The 20,435-nt window shown below is 35.1% G+C and overlaps 2 protein-coding genes across 2 annotated transcripts; both read left to right on the top strand.

Moving 5' to 3' along the window:
• The first annotated feature begins 1,269 nt into the window (after positions 1-1,269).
• Positions 1,270-3,919, top strand: LOC148613317 (temptin-like). The gene is made up of 3 exons (XM_088586108.1): positions 1,270-2,142; positions 2,431-2,581; positions 2,983-3,919. Exons 1-3 carry the CDS (start codon positions 1,963-1,965, stop codon positions 3,075-3,077), a joined length of 426 nt encoding a protein of 141 aa, XP_088442234.1. The 5' UTR covers positions 1,270-1,962; the 3' UTR covers positions 3,078-3,919.
• A 4,929-nt stretch (positions 3,920-8,848) lies between these two features.
• On the top strand, positions 8,849-13,074 carry LOC148613316 (temptin-like). The gene is made up of 3 exons (XM_088586649.1): positions 8,849-9,152; positions 12,074-12,224; positions 12,918-13,074. The coding sequence occupies exons 1-3, from the start codon at positions 8,970-8,972 to the stop codon at positions 12,986-12,988; spliced, it is 405 nt and encodes a 134-aa protein (XP_088442775.1). The 5' UTR covers positions 8,849-8,969; the 3' UTR covers positions 12,989-13,074.
• The last annotated feature ends 7,361 nt before the right edge of the window (positions 13,075-20,435 follow it).

Below are 20,435 nucleotides of genomic sequence, written 5' to 3'. Positions count from 1 at the left end.
TAAAGTAGCCTAACTCGATAGTAAAAAAAATATACTTAACCTGTATTTTATGGTACTAAACAACAGTGCAAATTTTAATTAATTTTAATTTGCATTGATCTGTTCACAAGTTAACATTTGGAAACCGTCAGGGGACGGACACGCACATTTTCGGAAGGGTATCCCATAATACCTCGCCATTAAGTGTGGCTGTGTATAAAAATAGGACCTTACTATCTGTACAGAACTGTAGGTCCAAATTCTTCCTTATTCATTGTTTCAGTCGCTTTTACATCACGTGTACAACAAACCGAATTTGCAATATTCGTATAATTCAGAGCTGGATCCAGATACTTTGAAACGGAGAGGTGCAAGCAGAGGTTCCTCTGAAAAAAGGGGGTTGCTAAGACTTTACTTGTCATTTTTTTGTCAATTTGATACATGGTAATGACACATTTTCTAATAAAAAATACGGAATCTATAGAAGACTGAGGCTTTATTTCATGAATTACACATGGTTAAACTTCTCGGTGCTGGATTTGGTTTCCTTTTTGACATTTTTGGTTTGAGTACTTCTAGAATACAATTAACTTTTGGGCCTAGCTCTTACTGCGTATTTGGTTAGTGAAAAAGTGAAAGAGGCGATTACGAGTCCTGTGTTAGAAAAACTAAACACTTCGATACGATGTGACTGTGATATGCAATACTCCAATTATCGATAGTCTCTATCTAAACAGGCCTTCTATTTTGTTCTCCTGTTAAAACATTGGACATAAAATGAAATTTAAACAAAAACAAAAACGAAATCAAAAACAAAAACACAACAAAAACAAAACCAGAAAACATAAAAAAAAATTCAGAAATCCACCTCTTTATGTAAATTGCCGACCTGTTTGCAGAATGAAAATGAGTCTTTATTAAATATTTTCTAATAATCATTACGTTTTGACTGAAAGAATAAAATATAGAACTGTACCTGTGTGTCCAACCGATTGGACCATGGTTTACATCTATCTTTTTTGGATCCTTTTCCGACAGTCCTCGTCTACTGTCGGCAATACACGACAGAAACAAACTAAGACGACATATGTTGAACACTCATCATTGATGACTATTTAGATTAGTTCATGAATTTGTAAAATTTTAAATAGCTGAATCTATATTATATATCACAACTCGGATATTATACAACCCCCTTGTCCGTCCGTCCGTCCGACCGTTCTCACTCAACAGACTGTTCCAAATAGTTTTATATTTTTGTATACAGTAGTCTGTGGAAGGATGGTTTGCATCTCGTCTCCCCTGACTGTCGTTTATACCGCGCCACCGCTTATTTCGAGTAGGCTATGCTTAGAACAACAGCTCACATAACTTGAGCCGATGTCAATGACAAACATTTTGCAAATAAGAACTGATGTCAATGACGTTTTATTATTTTTACCCCCTGTGATTCCTTTAACATCGAACTTAGATACCTTTCAAAACATAAGGATTGTTCTGATCACGAAAGTCTGTTGCTTTGGACCAACGCGTGATGATTTAAAGCCCTCTGTTGACCTGTTTTTTCATAACTACCAACTATAAATTTCCCACTTTAATGACTTACATTGTTATTTAAGGACGCGTTTACATAAACTTAAATCCAGGGCAAACTACCTAAGGGACATTTATCCAACAATTACGAAAATTATAAACAAATTCTTCAATGTTACTGTATCAGCAACAAGTATTGTAGCGGTTTTCCAAAACAAACAAATAATCTGTTACCATTATCAATGTTATCATTGGAACCTACATTTGATTGACAATCAAATTCCCCGGTGTCTATATCGCCGAAGTTTATTGGATTACAGCACCTCCCACGTGATTTAGTATAAATTCAGACGCCCGTTTCGATATTTGGTATATTCAACAAATGAAGAGAACAAGCTTGTAGTGTTCGTCTCAGAAAAGAAAATTTAACTTTAAAAAATACAGTAAGCTATGCATCAGCTCTTAATAACAGTTTCATTATTTGCACTGGTCCAAGGGTTTCCTTGGTATCAACGCAGTATTCCGAATGGCAACAAAGTTCCAAGTCCGTGTGAGACTGGCTCTAAGATCTGGCTCGGTGTCGGACACGTAGAGGAACCCGGTGGTGGTGCCAGGAACTCATTTGGTAGGGTAAGTACAATTTTTATAATGATAAAAAATAAAATTCTTTGTACTGTTTTGTTGGGGTAAAAAGAATAAAATTACTTCACATACAAGTTAAAGGTATACGGCGTCTGATTTGCGGTAATATTTCACATGGTATTGTTGCGCTTAAATAATCCCAATATCTGTTAATATGTCGGGTATTTTGAAATATGATAAAAAAATCTTAATAAATTCGTCCCGTTCGAAATACATATATGTAAATGCGGTAACAGTTTTATTTTAATTTAATTCTTATATCAAATTTTGTTTCAGGACTTTTTCCAGGCTGGTAAAATTTGGACAGTGAATCTGTGCGAGATGGATTCCGACGGGGATGGCAAAACAAATGGGGAGGAGCTTGGTGACCCTTACTGCCTTTGGTATGAAGGTCAAACTCCAAGATTCAACGCATCAGGGCACCCTGGTAGGCACTAAGTTTAATCGAATCGTTAGAACACTTTCATTAACATTTCAATCTCCAACGCAGAGGGTAAATGCGCTATGGCGACTCCTTTTCACCTCAGCCACACGTGTTCTTAATGCATTACAGTACAACGGAAACAGCTCGCGGAACATCAATGAACAGTGCTCAAAAAGACATGCCTTTTGATTTTTTACATTATGTTTACAATATAACTCTATAGCAGAATGATGTTGCAGTGATCTGAATTTAAAACTTAGCTTAATACAACCTTTTATTTAATATGATTTCGAACTGAACGCGGCTTTAAATTTTACAAATACGCTCTGAAACTTCAAGTTTATCGTATCGATTATTTAAGTTTAATTTGCCTCCTTAAAAGTTCATTATTTTTTTTATTACAGGAATTTGTGAACCCATGTATACGCCAAAATGCCTTGCACAGAATGTCGGGATATACTGCAATCATGCATTTGGGAAGGATGGCTTTGGAAAATAGTAACACAACAATGACGACAGACTGAACAGTCGTGAGAAAAAAAAGAAAGCGCGAGATGGCGCACAAATATGGGTGCAATAGAACAATTTTTTGTTTGACATTTTGTGACAGTGGTTGTTGACTAAATATTTTAAAGTGTTAAATATTGTATTGTCGATGTCCTTCATTTTGTTTGTTTTTTATAAATGCAATATTTTCTTGCGTTATTTTGGTGTTTAACACTATCCATTCTTTCATCTTTTGCGCTTTTTATGGAAATTTTAAATACTTTTTGTTTACTTGTAAAGTTGATTAATGTAGAAAATAACGCCAACCAAAGCAGTCCTGCTTCATTTTTATAGAGTGAAAATAAGTTGTACTTAAGCTTTGCGATAGTATTTTCATTTGAATCACCTGTCACTTTTATGTCTATAATTTTAATTTTTCTTGTGACACAATCTTTTGGATTTGGTGGGCATTTTGATGTTAAGAAATTCGTAACCAAGATAGTCTTTCAAAATAACGCCAATTTAGTTCTTTTGAAAACGTATTCCGACTTGCTTTGTTTGCACTGGACCATTCAATTGCAAAGGGAAAAGGTGAACGCAGTTTTCAAAGATAGCTATTTATTGTCTTATATTGAAACAATGTAAAGTAATTGTTGCTATGGCACTGGTTCATGGACCAGCTATTTTAGAAAAAAATAAAAAAAAACTGTTAAATTTCACAACAACCCTTTCTCAAGAAAGTTGAACTGGTCCGTATTGTAATGTCTGAATTTTGGCGGGAAACTGAGTGGATCTTGTCTTGTTTGTTTTATGTTCGTCTGGTACTTGAAAGATTTACGAAATACAAATGTATTGAGCTTTTGACGAACAATTCTATTGTAATAAAAATAAATTTGAATGTATTGTTTTTCTATGTTTTTAACAATACGCAAAAATGATAAAGCGTAAAATATTAGATGTAAAGACTAAAAAAAAAAAAAAAAAAAAAAAAAAAAGTGATAATTAATTAAAATATAGATACCGACTAAAATTATGACAGATTGAAGCTAGTACATTTTAAAGCCTTTATGCATATCCCAGTTAAGATCGAGAAGATCTTAACCGTGTTTCTTTCCTTTTATTATTGGATTTGAAAAAAAAACAAGTTACGGTATAAAAAAACAAAGTCCTTCTATTTCATATCCACACAACATTGGCTACAAAAGTAATACAAAACTATATTCAAACAAATTTAAAACTGGGAACCCCTCTTATTAAAACCACCATTCCTTGGGTGACAAAAGACAAACTATACCATGCGTTTTTGTTCTTGTGCATTGCTAAGGAGTCACGTGTCAAGGAAGAAGTCAAAACCAGAAAATTAAAGTAGTACGTCTAGAAATGTTGTAATTTCAAAGCTGTTTATTTACAAACTCCGAGTTGGAAAGAAAACAAACCTATTAACAAACAAAACAAAACAACGTTCAAAAGTGATACATGTCACATGCACGAAGACATGTATGTAGAGCAGCATTGAAGTTGGAAGCCATAAGCAAATCTGTTCAACATGTTTACTGTTTACATCCATCCATTTTTTTCTTAATCTACAAGAAAACTTCTTACCTTAGAGAGGATACACCAATATGTGTGTGTTTATGTTTTTCGACGAAATATCACAACGAGAGAGATTAAGATAAAAGAGCAATAGGTCCTGTGGAAGTGACGATTCGCATTTCCCCTAAGTACAATAAACAAAGCATTTGTTTAAATTCATGAAAAGGAGGTTTGAAACAGTGACCTATCCCCAGTTAAAAAAAACACTATGCAAACTGTTTTTAAATCACCACAATATCATGCTGGGTTGCCTATTTTTTCAAATCACCCAAGGTTTTACATAGATATGTAAATGGCTTCTCCAGTTAGTCATTTATCAAGATGTTGAGGACATAATAGATCTATAATTATGTCTTGAATTAAGTATTACGGTCGGTTTTACATTGTTTGATATCATATAGATTACACAGGGTCACGGGGGGGGGGAGGGGTAACTTAACAGGTAAAAGGGTACGGGTGTGCGGCCCCGAAAATTTTTACCCACCCAATTCATATATTCTGACAATGAAAAACTGACACCCATTCATATGTATGTAATGCATTGATGTAACCCATTCATATATATGCAAGACATTTATCAGTATCTACATATCACAGCAGGATGCTGATCAGAACAAATGAAATTGTATCTAAAGACATCATTATCATGTCAGAGGTAATAGGATCCGTTCCTGCTTATCAGTCAAGTGTTTTATTTACTTCGATAATTTTAAGGATGATTTAATTGATGTCAAATCAATAACCATGTGTAAATATGTACATGTAGCCCATTTGTAAATGTTAACCCTGATCACATGTACTGCAACTAAAATGTCCACCCTTGAACTTAAGTTACCCTCCGTACACAGGGTGAATTCTTCAAAGGGGGAATTGTCAAGGCCATCTGGTCATTTTTGCCAAACTTTAAATTTTGCACTAAAGGAAGGAAATCTCTGCATCACTGGATTTCTTCAGAATTGTTTCAGTAGAATATTAGAGAAATGAGTTTTTTGACAGAGTTATCCGCCCTTGAAATACTCATTTCGGTGCATTTCAAATTTTTTTCTTGATTCTGGTGGTGCACATAGTCAAAATACATTTTCAAAATGTTTTTTCTTTATTCATACCATGTTTCATCTACTGCCTGATTATTACATAGTCCTAAACTTTAAAAGCTATAAAAGTGCTGACAATGTTTTGCTTCTTCTAATGGCATGCTATTTCAAAATATATTAATGTGCTCATAACGTTGGTGGGTAAGTGGGCCTTTTTTGTCAAGGTCTGTAATTTGCTTCCCCTAAATAAATAGGTATTTACTTATATACAGTGAAACCTGTCTGAACAGAATCCATTTGGACTTTAAAGTTGGTTCGATTTACCGCGGTTCTTAATACATGTACATGTACGTATAACCGAAGTTTTTAAAAAGTGCCTGGTTCAAACAAATTTCATCTTATTAAGGGTTTAGTTAAGACAGGTTTTCGAATTATTCAGAGTTCGGTTAAGACAGATTTTCGGATTGTTCTGGGTTCTGTTTAGACAGGTTTTCGGATTGTTCTGGGTTCAGTTAAGACAGGCTTTCGGATTGCTCAGAGTCCAGTTAAGACAAGTTTTCGGCATGTTCAGGGTTCGGTTTATGCAGGTTTCCAGATTGTTCAGGGTTCGGTTTGACGGGTTTTTGGATTGTTCAGATTTCAGTTAAGGCAGGTTTTCGGATTGTGCTGGGTTCGGTTAAGACAGGTTTTTGGATTGTTATGGGTTCGGATTACACAGGTTTCCGGATTGTTCTGGGTTCGGTTTAGACAGATTTTACTGTATCACTTATAACAACACTACGATTTCATGATGATGACAATACGTCAACCGGCCTTGTGTACATGTTTTTTTTCACCATATATTTTAGTAAGGTTTATCAAATATATGAAGGTCTTTTTCTAAATATAGACTTCGGTGCGACAGGTCTCAAGTAAGATCAACATATTAGGCTTTCAATGAAGTTGTTACGGAATTTATGTACATATTGCAGGATTAAGGATCTTAGTTTCAAATTATAGTTGACAACCCCCACTGAGAAACGGGGCAGTATTTGGCTTATTTTACATGACATTTGATCTTTAAGTTGTTATAAATGTTGCTTTTAGCTTTATGTTTAATCTAAATAAACCCAGTTTCTTGTAATGGGTCTCCATTATCATCCAAAAGTGGGAAAAGGTCAAGATCAAACTTTTAAAACCTGAAAAAAAGTGACAACCTAATAAAAATCATCTGCAGTTGGTCATGATTTTTTATAATTCCAACATCCTGATATTTGTTCCTTACAGTGGGCGTTCTAGTAAATTACATTGTTGTATATTTGGCACAGCTCTTTTTTATGGTGCAAACTTCTTGTGCCAATTTTTATCTTATTTCTAATATCCTTTGTCACAGTCTAAATATTTTACTTTCTACGGATACTTGCTAATTAAAATTATAACAATGAAGTTTTACATTGCAAAATTTCATTTGGTATAAAAAAAAACTATTCAAAGTTTTCATGATTTTATACAATAGGCCGTGCAAAAAAGGCTGTTATTTCTTTTTTTTGTAATTCACAACCTCGCGAATTTGCAAAAGAAAGTTTAACCGCTAAAAACAATGCTATTTTTCAAAGACAATGGTATATTGACAATATTCCTATCAACATGTAGTTTGATTGCAATTATAGTAGATTGGCAAACAACAGGAGGAACTTTTTACAGACACAAATTATATATATGTATTTCAACTGCAAATCCAGGGATACAGGGGTCAGACCCCCTCCAATTTTGTTAGAAAATAATTTGATTTATTTCGTGCAGAATTTTGACAAAAAATGAGAAAATGATAGCATGGAACCCTCTCTTTTCTAGAACTCTGGAACCCCCTTTTCAAAATCTCTGGATCCGCCATGTGCTTATAATTTGTAATATATCGTAAAATGAACACTTAACCCAGAAGAGTACAACACATTTAGTTCAATACAGTCGAGGTCAGTTCTTCGTTTATATTATCTTTACGTATACATATAAAGATTATACATGTACTCTTCAGCACACGTGTCGTAAATCAAATTATCAAACTTAAACCTTTATATACCACAAACTGTGGTTAATTAAGCGAAATTAGTTAAATAAGTCGTATCTGTATAGATCCGGATGCTGCGCAGGGGCGGATTCAGAGATTTTGAAAAAGGGCGGGTTCCAGAAAAAAGGGGGTACATGGCTATTATTTGCTCTTTTCTGCCCGAAATCTGCGCGAAATTAACAAATTTTCCAACGAAAGTGGAAAAGGATGGTTTAGGGGCCCCATCCCAAACCCCTAGATTACCTACTAAATATTATACAATTTGTATCTGTTAAAAGTTCATCCTGGTGTTTGAGAACAACCACCCCGGGTTCCCTGGATCTGTCAATACTGCAAAAGATGCGCTTAAAGTTTGACTTGTTTACCATTATCATCAATACAGTCTCACAGAATATACATGTGCCATATACATGTACAATGTATTTATTCGTCTAAATTTGTAAGAATGTTGTGTGGCACCTCCTATATCAAGGAAATGCGTTGTTGGATTGTTAAAAACTTTGACAAAATTAGCAAGTGACAGCCTGGAACACTCACTTTTACAAGTTTCTGGAACGGAATTAATATCCTTTTTTCTGTATCTGCCCTCCTTGCAACAGCCACCAATTTATAAGCCGTTTTTAAGTTAAAAAATAATACATGTACATGTACTATAAAACATGAAAATGCTGCAAAAAAGTTGCAGTGTATCATTATACCAACGGTTTACTTTTTAAAACTAAAGTGCATCAAAACTGTAGCAGCTGCTTGCTTGAACATTTATTATAAGATAAAAAAAGTCGACAATTCACAATTCACAAGATTATGTACAAAGCTCGAAGGGCATTAAAAAAACACGAAAGCAGCTAGAGTGCCTATCCTACATTTGTGTACATGTATATATAAGGAGAATGGATATATTGAGTATGTCAAAGAGGCAACTACCCTACCGGGATGAAAAATGTTTATACACATGTTACTGTTTTGTTTTGACTGAGATGTTCAATCTACTTAATTCACAGATCTGTACTTTACAAACCCTAGGCTAGGTCAAAATATGGAAGTCACATGTACATGTATGTAATAGTAAAGAAAGATTGTACATGTAATTCCTCCGATCCCCGCTTCGGTCACGTGAAACATGTTTCCATTGTATATAAACTTCAGTCGGAATAGTACTGAGGCATACACGTACTTGTTCTCAACCTATACTATTAGGTCACCATAACATTTATTCACACTTATTCTCACAATGCTTAGGTGTGCGATTTCTGTTATATTAATTAGTGTTGCACTAGGATATCCTAAATTCCAGGAATATATTCCTAATGGAAAATCTGTTCCTGATCCATGCACCGGACAGTCTGGGAACATATGGAGAGGTGTAGGGCACAACAAGGAACCAGGTGGCGGGTCCAGGAACGTATTTGGAAAGGTATAGATAATTCAGTTATTTCCCCATTTTTGCCTTTTTGCTATATTCTACAATAGACCCTTATGTGGTAAGTTGATGAGCATGCTCAGTATACACTTCCGCGAGGCAGGGCTTAGGTAGAACAGAAACATTTTCCTCGCGAAAGTGCATATTGCGCATGCTATACACATGCTCATCGATAATCCCACAGTTAGCACAAAAGGGTCTATTGTGATCATGTTAGCTTGACAAAATATTGTACAGCTGCATTTTGTTTTGGAAAATCAAAATACATTTCTACTTGGTAACTAAGATTTTAAGTACCAATAGTTCAACACATATAACATTCAGACACTGCCAATGGTAGAGATGATTCATGGTGCAGGAAAACCCACAGAAGAAGTGATGTTTTCTTAATATGCATCTCCCATTTTTTACGTAACTAATGCCCTTTCTGCATACTGATTTGTAATTTGGGCAAAACCATACATGCATCTCCCACATTAACTAATAATTTCAAGAACGATAGTGCCAACAAAAAAAGGGGGGGGGGTACTTCCTATAAATGAGGTAATAGGACGCTGTAAAAGATGCCGTTTTTCACCTTGTAGACGTGAATATGTTAGGAAAACGAACACAATTACATGATAAGTCATTAAAGGTTACATTACATGTACATGTACTAATTATATGGTTAGTCAAGAACATCCTTGTCCTATCATGTGTTATAATTATTTTCGTATTTGTATAATAAATCCGTGATTGTTATTGTATGTCCTAGTGTATCATAATCAAGGGAACACTCCTTTTATACATGGGATTAGGTCTCTTTTTTCTGACAGAATATATGGAAGGTCTAGATTTTTTTCGGAAGCAAAATATATGAATAGGTCGGGGTTACAGAATTCCTATCCTCTATCCAGAAAGAATTGGAGTGGCCTAAAACTTCTTATGGGGTCTATAATTTTTCTGAATAATAATAAAAAAAACCCAAAGTAATTGTGGTAGGTTTTTGACACGCATGGTCGTGACTGATTTTTATAAGGACTTCTACATAAAAATCTGTGCAAATCAAAAAAAAATTGACAGATGTTGAAATATATTGACGCTTTACGCAAGGAATGGCATGAACCCCGAGAATATTTTAGGCTGCAAATGGATTTTTTTAATGTTATAAAACAATTCATATTGATTCATGATGCTCATTGTGTCATTGAAAAGCTAAATTGAACTAGCTTTTGATATGATATACGTTTGAAAACCTAGTACCAATACCTGGTGCCAAAACCTGGTGCCAAAACCTAGTACCAGTACCTAGTACCAATACCTAGTACCAATACTTAGTTCCAAAACCTAGTACCAATACCTAGTGCCAATACTTAGTACCAATACCTGGTACCAAAACCTGGTGCCAATACCTGGTGTCAAAACCTAGTACCAATACCTAGTACCAAAACCTAGTACCAATACCTAGTACCAAAACCTAGTACCAATACCTAGTACCAATACCTGGTACCAAAACCTAGTACCAATACCTAGTGCCAATACTTAGTACCAATACCTGGTACCAAAACCTGGTGCCAAAACCTAGTACCAATACTTAGTACCAATACCTAGTACCAATACTTAGTACCAATACCTGGTGCCAAAACCTAGTACCAATACTTAGTACCAATACCTGGTGCCAAAACCTAGTACCAATACCTAGTGCCAAAACCTAGTACCAATACTTAGTACCAATACCTGGTACCAAAACCTAGTACCAATACCTAGTACCAATACTTAGTACCAATACCTAGTACCAATACTTAGTACCAAAACCTAGTACCAATACTTAGTACCAAAACCTAGTACCAAAACCTAGTACCAATACTTAGTACCAAAACCTAGTACCAATACCTAGTACCAATACCTAGTACCAATACTTAGTATCAAAACCTAGTACCAATACCTGGTACCAAAACCTAGTACCAAAACCTAGTACCAATACTTAGTATCAAAACCTAGTACCAATACCTGGTACCAAAACCTAGTACCAAAACCTAGTACCAATACCTAGTGCCTGGTGATTTGTTTATTTTTATATAATTGAATAGGATTTGGTCGGTTATTTTGTATAACCTTGCTTGGTACTATGATGTCATTAATGTCAAATTTAGTTGTAAGGAATGTTGCTGATTTTTGAACAGGTTAGACTCACTGGTTTTTGATCAGTTTGCACTTTCTTATGGAACGCTTCGCGGTTTATAAGTGTAAGCTGTCGTAACCAGGTTATTTCGTATAAACTGTTCAAAAATTACAAACATTCTCTGAATAATTTACTTATAGGTCTATATTATATGGTCGACTGATATAGCCAAGTTACAAAAAAACGTGTTTTAATTTAATTAAATTACATTTTTATTGTTTTATGTACACTTGTAAGGATAGAAAGTAAACGAAAGGGAGCAACTCACAAATGAGTGGGGTTTGAAACTCTATTGTCTAAATTCTGTTTTCATAAGTAAATCCCAAGTCATTTCTATAATACAGTGTGTAATTCTTTAGAGCTACACATTTTCTCAAGGGAACAAAGACTTAGCATCGAAATATTTTAAATTCATCTAGGCGGAACATGTCTTTCTTCAGGGTTTCTATCCAAAGTGTACACTTAAGAAGGTACCTTAGTGTAAACTTACCGAAGCTAACCTAAGTGGAAACTTACCGAAGCTAACCTAAGTGGAAACTTGCCGAAGCTAACATAAGTGGAAACTTGCCGAAGGTATCCTAAGTGTAAACTTACCGAAGGTATCCTAAGTGTATTCAATGACTCTTTCCTATTATTTGTACGCATATCATAGAGACCATGTACAATGTTTTCAAATAACTAAGAATTATGGGTAACTGAATTGAAAAAAGTTTTATACCGGGCAACAGTGCATTCCTTTCTTCACTTCACACAGGACTTTGAAATAGCGAAGTTTAAATGGAGCACAGATCTTTGTCAGAAAGATTCAGACCAGGACGGAAGAACAAACGGACAAGAACTTGGTGATCCAGATTGTAAATGGACAGAAGGGGGTACCCCTAGCGGACCAGCTACCGGCCACCCAGGTCCGTATACAATGTTACTACAATAGTACTTCGTTTAATATCAGTTTGAATGATAGCTAAATAATGTCTGTAGTACTTCTACGAATCTCTTCTACTATGCAGGCAATCTCCGAATATCGTTCGAAATTCAGTCTACGCGCTGCAGTCAGTCCTCTCTAAATCTTGCAAAGTTGGAACAAGTGTACCTGGTTTTTGATCCCAGTTTTCTTCCTTGGATAAAGTGATATCCATAAGCGAGCCTTGCTAACATTTTTACTGTTTTTTTTAATCTATGTCTCCCATTTCCATCAATTTTCGGAGCGTTTTTAATTTGGTTTCTGTATGTTGTTTTACGTTTCTTCTTTCTGGATTTCGCTCAAATACCCGATTCATTTCATTATTAAGCGGACAAAAGTGAATCATTCCTGTAAGGCTAAATACCATGCTCCAAAGTCATCAAGCAGCATTGCAAAGCTAACTTAAATGATTTGTTCTTTGAAGGAATTTAGCCTGATTTTAAGAACTGTACGCAAATGGTAATAAGCATACATGTACCAAAATAAAGTATTATTTATTTTGTCACTATAATCTTTTGTTCCCCAATTCACGGACGTTTGTGATATGCATACTCACTCTTAATGTAGTACAGCACGAAATAAATTTGTTTTACAAAATATTTATTTGATATCCTCACATTTTTATGTTTTTTTTTAGGTATTTGTGAACCAATGTCTGACGCCAAATGCAAATCTGTTAATGCGGACATTAAGTGCCCAAGCTCATGACGTCCCAATATAGAACACTTTAAGACTATAGTTAGGCCACGCTGTATCTTTTGTATATTTTCTAGAATAAAAAATTAAATTTTAAATTCATGGTTCAAGGTCATGTATACTTAAAGTTCAAACCTGTTAAAAGTTAATTCGGTGTATTACCGTTTCATTGAGTTGGGCAGAATGGAAACAGACGTCGTATCTCACGATGAATGGAACATGTATATATATATGTGGGGTAGCCACACTACAGTGGTCAAAACATTAATTTAGCCTCAGATAAAAATTTAAAACAGCAAATTGCTTCTGTATATGTAGCCTGGATATTCTTATATTAAATATCGAAAAAATATTATGATTGTAAATGCCGACTTACTTAAGGAATAGATGAATGACAAGGATTATCGGCCACCATGTTCGTTTTTGTTTCATCTACATGTAGTAAATAAACAGCCCTTAACATGACAGGCGCAAGCCTTGTTCTTTATTACAAAAAATCCATATTTGTGACTGAACCGGAAATAGGTTGCGCCGGCCATAGGATAAACTAATCATAGCTTTAAAAAATAATGAAAAAGCATCATAACGAGAGGTAATCAATCGGGACCTTACTAGGCTTTTATGTGGAAAGGTCGAGTGATGTATAATCCGTGATCTGATTGGACATCGAGCGAGTAAACGTAAAAACAAATAAACCGCAAATTAATACTAGCTTTCTAAAAAGCTACGGAGTGCTTCGCTGTGTCATATATTTAGTTGGTGCAATATGTCGTTAGGAAATCCTTCTTTATTTAACGCTAATGTTTTCATATCTGCAAATTGCTCACAAAACTCGGTTTTAAAAAGCAATTTATTTTGAAAACTCTATGTAAACGTCTTTTAAAATACTGTACGAAACGACATACACAAGTTCAACAATTCTATTTAAAAAATAACAAGTGTGGACACAGAGTGGTATTGCCAGAGGAACAAGTATGGACGCAGACTGCATGAAATTGGCCGATGAGCAAATTCGTTGTTTCTTGAATGTGTTTGCATTGGCTAGAAAACAAAATGCAATGCTGTGGTATTTAACAGCAAGTAATGCCTGGTACACTCCAAAACTTCTTTTATAGGAGTGCCGCTGTGATTTTGTAACCCCACCCTATTCAAATATATCCATATTTCGAAACTAAAAGATTCTATGAAAGTTTCATTATATTCCATTTAGTGGTGTAGGAGGAGTATAATTAAGATATAGGAACTCCTCTGAGTGACGGAAGGAAGGATGGACAACTCTATAAACCCCCACTAAACTAAAGTGGTAAAATGATTCAGGATATTTCCTCTGCTATACATAGAAAAAAATAGGGTACTTTTTTTCAGAGTTGAAGTCCTATTTCTCAGAAACTAAGGTTTACATTTATATATTATTAGACAAGTTATATACATATACATTACAATGCTTCTTTCCTGAGCGTGTACTTGTATGGATGTGTTGAACTTTGCTATGTCGTGTTAAGTATTGACCATTTCCCGTGTTGTAGATTTGTTGCTCTAAATCTGGACTCTAAGATCGCTTAGTTTAAAGTAATAGTGTGGTATCTGTCAGTTACATTGAATAAGGATATTTCTGTACTGAAGTTTTTAAGTTTGAAGTTTTTAAGTCCCACAACTCTGAAAGGAAATGCATAGTTATTATAGATATGAAGTTATATGTATTAGAACTTTTATAACATTCTTTGTGTAAAAAAAAAATCCTGACATTTTGTATCTTTAGGAGAAAGAACGTAAAGAAACTTCTTGCCATCAATAATTTATTTCAAGCAACAATTTCCTGTGCGTTTCGTCAATATCGGCTCTTCAGAGACTGCAATTAGTGAAAGATGAAATATTGTTCTATAACAAATGAATGCGTACACGTTGGGACCATCAATGGGTCCACACAATCAATATCAGTACATTGTATGTTGTAGTTTTGGGTTGAGATTTTACGACAATTTTGTGTTATAAATTCCCCATACAATTGGTGCCAATTGGAGTAGAACATGTAATATTACTACAAATATTTTGAAAGTAATGTCTGTTATAAAATTAAAAATATAATTTGGATTATATGGTTAAATTTAGTACAAAATGAACTTCAATTTAATTGATTCAAAATATGAAACTGCTCTGGTATAATAAGAAACGTACCTCTGTAGGATTCTATTTCAGAACTATCTTCTTCTCAAATGACCTGGTACATTGTAACACATTAACTACAATGTAATTCCCTCAATCCCTGCAAAAAATAACAAATTTACACAGTGTTTGTCATATAGTAATGTTTTGTACTCTAAAAATAAAAACAATGTAACAATCCCACAACCCCAAAGTTGAGGCATGATTGAAAGGTTAGTGTTTAACGCCCAGGCAGCAATATTTCAGCTATATACAAAAAATGAACACGAACTGGATGATAAAATGAACATGAAATGATGATGCAATGAAAAATGAGATGGGACTCAAGAATTATAGGGTCGACGAATTTTGATTGCAACTGGAAATATGGATAGGTGGGTAGGGTCAGGCAACTTAGACTACTCTGGCGGAACCCAAAGGTTCCTAAAGAACCCTGCTGTGGTATTCATTAGGAGTATTCTCCTAATGAATACCACAGCAGGGCTCTTTAACGTGTGAGGAACGTGGCATCTTTCCAAACACTATGCTCCACTATGGTTTACGGTCAGGTTTTCTGTATTCTGGCCTGATGACCCTAGCATGTAGCATGCCAGGGTTACCCCATTCAACCACATGAGGCAACACAACCCAGTTGCTCTGTTGGCAGAGCCCCCGGACAGGGCTCTGAGTGCTATTTAGTCGTCTTCTACGACAAGCTTAGCGCTGCGATGGTAACCGTTCTGTTGACACCTGGACCCGCACGGGACGAAAAAGTTGGGGCAAGTATGGACACACTATTCAAGGTTGACACAATTTAAAATTTTGATTGCATTGACACAGGATGGGAATTTCAACAAAATCAGTCAATGTGGCCCTTTTTGGACCTTTTTTGGTTCAAATCAATCTAAAACTTTTCTTCGAAAAAGAAATTCACCAGAATCAATGGCCTTTTTTGGTACAATTTCAAATAGATTAATTATGTTTTATTCAAGTTATCATTCAGACACTAGAAGACCCCTAGTTCTTAATAAGCTCAAGTTACAACCCCAGAATGGCACCTTGTAGTACCATCTCAGAAAGATAATTTACTTGTACCTGCTATTTCAGGACAATGCTGGTTTCTGGCCCTTTTTGGTCCATCATTCCTTAAAGGTTCAAAACCAGTCTAACCTTAGTGGTATAGAAATTGTAGAGCAATATCAGAGACATTCAATTGCTTTTACTTGAGTTACATGTATGTAGTTCAATTCTATGAAATGCTGGTCCTAATGGTTGAGGTCATATCTCTCAAAATCAATTCCAACCTCTCTTTTGAATTTGAAAACTTGTGCAACCAACTAATACTTACGTATATACATGTAACATGCAATTATCACAGGAAACTAAGTGTCTATGGACATGCATTGACAACAGAGAACAGTGTCAAATCATTATGTGACAGCAATTTTTCGAATAAAAACACAATCAAATTTTATTAAAATTGGTGGAAGAGTTTTCAAGTAATTGTGTGCAGTGGGAACTTATCTTGAAAACCATGCATAGTGCATGTACTATAAGTAGCTATATGTACATGTATATAGCCCTTTTACTTTCATAAGCTCTCTTCCAAATATTTCTTTAAAACACTGAGTGAGGGTACTCCGGGTTACATACATTTTATTCATATTTTGAATTGCATCCGCGGCTATTTTTTAGTGTAGCGGAAATGGCCGAATGGTTCCAACTGACGGAAAGGGCTATCTTTTTCAACTTTATTATAATAGTGTTATTTATTTACTGCTGTTGCCTGAGAGTCACTTGTCAACACACGTCATCCATATCATTCAATCATGACAATATAAAACAGTATCAATGACATTTGTATTTCTATTTATAGATCGTTTGTCGTACATTTTTTTTTAGAATTAATTTTGCACGAAAAACTATTTTTAACATGAATGCATTTCAAGACAAAACTAAACCATGAAAACAGACAAACAAGATATTCATGATACGGAGACAAAAATAGCCCATAGAAACAGACAAATCAGGATATCCATGATCCGGGGACAAAAACTAGACCATGAAAACAGACAAAAAAAAAAAGGATATCGATGATCCGGAGACAAAATCTGGACCATGAATACAGACAAAACAGGATATTCATGATCCGACGAGAAAATCTAGATCAAGAAAACAAACAGGATATCCCTGATCCGGGGACAAAAACTGACCATGAATACAGACGAGACAGGATATTCATGATCCGACGAGAAAATCTAGACCAAGAAAACAAACAGGATATCCCTGATCCGGGGACAAAAACTGACCATGAATACAAACCAAAGCCAGCACTCCACAGTTTAGTTTAGTTTTGCACTTTTGGATAGGGATGAGAAATGACATTGATGGAAACAGATGGTTGCTATAGTGATTAAAAATGAAGAATCTATTGTTGATAAACATTTTCTAAAAAAGGGGACTTTTAAAAGTATTTTGCAATGTTTCATATATTTTCAATGTCGAAGGGACTTTTTTCAATGACAATTTGACTTCATTGTGAAAGTGAAAGTAAGTCAATTTTTTTACCATGCTAAATTTGATAAGTGGATTACAAAGTGAAATAGCTAAAACTCTAACCAGCGATGCCCATATGAGGAAGAGGTTTTCCAAGGAAAAAGATTTGACAATTTCAGGGCTTGAAATAAAAATTGAATATATTTTGCGGGAAATTTGATATTGTGCAAGTTTTCGCATATTTTTGTATGGTTTCTATGGTAACCCTATTTGTTGTGGTAATGTTTTTTCCAGAAAATTTTTACTGTATTCTGAAGGCCTTAGCTTTTTCTAGATATATAGAATGACAGATGCTTGACAATTTTTTAAAGTGATAAATATTACAAAGCATCAGATTACAAGACCAAAATTAGGCAGTTCTACAATACTGTGCAGTGCTGGCAAACAGGATGTTCATGATCTGGGGGCAAAACCTAGACCGTTTAAATAGACAAAAAAGGATGTCGATGATCCGGGGACAAAAACTAGACCATGAAACAGACGAAAGTAATCAAGGGAACCAAGGTTATAGCAGTAATCAAAAGAATGTAATCCAGGGACAAAGACCAGACATGGAAAACAGACATACACAACAAAGAACATATTAAAGTAACTAAAGCATACGTACAAAGTAACAAAAGCAAATGAGCAACTCTGACTCCACTAAAAACTGGGAGCATGGACCAGGTGCACCGATAGGGTAAGCGTCCTCTGCTTTTCTAAAAACAACCGCCGAGTTGCTCATCAAAAAGTCAAGTCCGTGGTAGACGAAAGAGGAAAGGAAAAATATGACACGTTAAACAAATCAGTTTTCATGGTGCAGATGGATATATCGTAACGATCCACGGGTTCATGATGACGACCATAAAACTTCTGTAGTGATGACTTCAATCTTGTAGCAACATAATCATGTTCCAGAAGCCTATTTGTTAGAATTCTAGCGCGATACAAAAAGTCTGCGTAGTTTTGGCAAGCTCTGGCATAACGTATGGGTTATGATTTGAACACTCCATATGCAGGTGCTGAAGGGATGTTGCCAAAAAAGGATATTCATGATCCGGGAACAAAAACTAGACCATGAAACAGTCAATCTAAGCATAACGTTCATGTAACCAAAACAATACACACAGATTAAGGAGTAAAACTTACTCGCACTCCACCAAATGATCTAAATGCTGCAAAAATTACAGATGACGACATTACCCTTTCCCGACCATTTGAAAGCGTAAAGTATAAACATGTTAAACCTCAACCCAGATGAGCAGCGTTTCCAAGGTAATGGTAATGGGTCAAGGCAATCTTTTTTCATTTTTTAACCCACAAATGTTTAAAATCAACAAATTGTCAAAATTGTCAAATAAAGGGTTCTGACCAAGACGAAATTTTCACAGTTTTTAGTGGAAAAAAATGAAGTAGAAACTACCGCTACTTTGCATGTATAGGTTTCGGAGAAGATTTCATATATTTATTATTCCAACCAGAAAATTCCTACAAATTCTGTATCATGACATATTCACAAATGGAGTGCATTCAAATGGCAAACTTGAGAAAATTTAATGTGCTTACAGTTACGATCTAAACATACATTAGAAGCTGATAATGTTTTCGCTTAAATTGAGCAACAGGGGCAGTTTTCATAAAATAAAAAAATCCTCAAATCCTTTCTCAAATTAAATTTCACCCAATCAGATCGCTTTAAGTTGAAGGGGACATAAAATATATATAAAAAAGACACCTTTCTTCATTTCAACTTCACATGTTTGCCATCAAATATATTACATCTGATTATGTTTAAATGCTTAACTACATTTAATTAGTATATCCACAGAATATCAATTTCTGATTTTGTTTTACAAAATTAAGACCGGGTCAAAACAGTGTGAAAAACAGTGCGCCTAAATGTAACTATAGTGCACACTCACGGCCGGAACGCGTCTTTTTTGCAGATAGTAACCGTCTACGTATAGATACATCATCGTGCAGTTACAAGGGGTTGTGTTCGGCAGTTGGAAATTTTGGTTAGTTCATGGATAGGGTGATTATGTCAAAGAGACGACAACTCCACCGGATAAAATGGTCAGCTCAAGGCCACCCATGGGTATTCAATGAACGACGAGGAAACCCTCACACCACTTGGCTGGCTGCAATGCATGACAAGAAATTCAACGCGTTTATCTTGTGGGAATTGAATTGTTTAGAAACTACTAAACTCTGTCCCAAAAGATGTGCCGTCAGCCACATTGTATAGTTTCAAACGCTTAACGTTCTGAATTTTCATATAAACATGCATGCACGCGGTGCATTTTTATTAAAAAATGAAAATACATATAGATGCACTAGGAAGAAGGTCAATGGTGCAACGTCAATAATTATGACGTCGGGAAGTACCATTGACGACGACGTCTTTGATCGAGCATCCGTCAAAATGCACAGACGTGTTTCCCTGGTGGACTAAAATTCTTAGTTGCTTGCAGTAGCACAACAGCAAACAAAATCATACCTGGGTATCATTGTAAAATTGGTAAGTTAGAGATAAATATTATTATCTTATTATCTATTTTACAAGTTATAGTAGAACACGTTTAGACCGATATAAACAAAACTTAAAAGCCAAACACGAATGAAGAAAACGATGAAAGGAAAAAAAAACGAAAGAAAAACATCCCAAAATTAAACTACATTATTAACAGAATACAAATTCAGGAAAAATTAAATGTTAAGGCGGGTGTTTAAGCCGATATAAACTTTCCTTTGCTCTTAAACCTATTTTTCCCTTAAAACA

Source organism: Perna viridis, chromosome 6 (assembly GCF_037379345.1).
Source record: "Perna viridis isolate PV_CMFRI_1.1 ecotype Kerala chromosome 6, ASM3737934v1, whole genome shotgun sequence".
In the NCBI taxonomy this organism is placed as follows: domain Eukaryota; kingdom Metazoa; phylum Mollusca; class Bivalvia; order Mytilida; family Mytilidae; genus Perna; species Perna viridis.
The sequence above is the reverse complement of the archived record's forward strand: the minus strand, read 5'-3'. Positions and strand labels throughout refer to the sequence as shown.

Coding starts and splice junctions, on each gene's coding strand:
- LOC148613316 (XM_088586649.1), top strand. CDS start 8,970: ATGCTTAGGTGTGCGATTTCTGTTATATTAATTAGTGTTGCACTAGGA. Junction 9,153..12,073: donor CCAGGAACGTATTTGGAAAG/GTATAGATAATT, acceptor CACTTCACACAG/GACTTTGAAATAGCGAAGTT. Junction 12,225..12,917: donor ACCAGCTACCGGCCACCCAG/GTCCGTATACAA, acceptor GTTTTTTTTTAG/GTATTTGTGAACCAATGTCT.
- LOC148613317 (XM_088586108.1), top strand. CDS start 1,963: ATGCATCAGCTCTTAATAACAGTTTCATTATTTGCACTGGTCCAAGGG. Junction 2,143..2,430: donor CCAGGAACTCATTTGGTAGG/GTAAGTACAATT, acceptor ATTTTGTTTCAG/GACTTTTTCCAGGCTGGTAA. Junction 2,582..2,982: donor CAACGCATCAGGGCACCCTG/GTAGGCACTAAG, acceptor TTTTTATTACAG/GAATTTGTGAACCCATGTAT.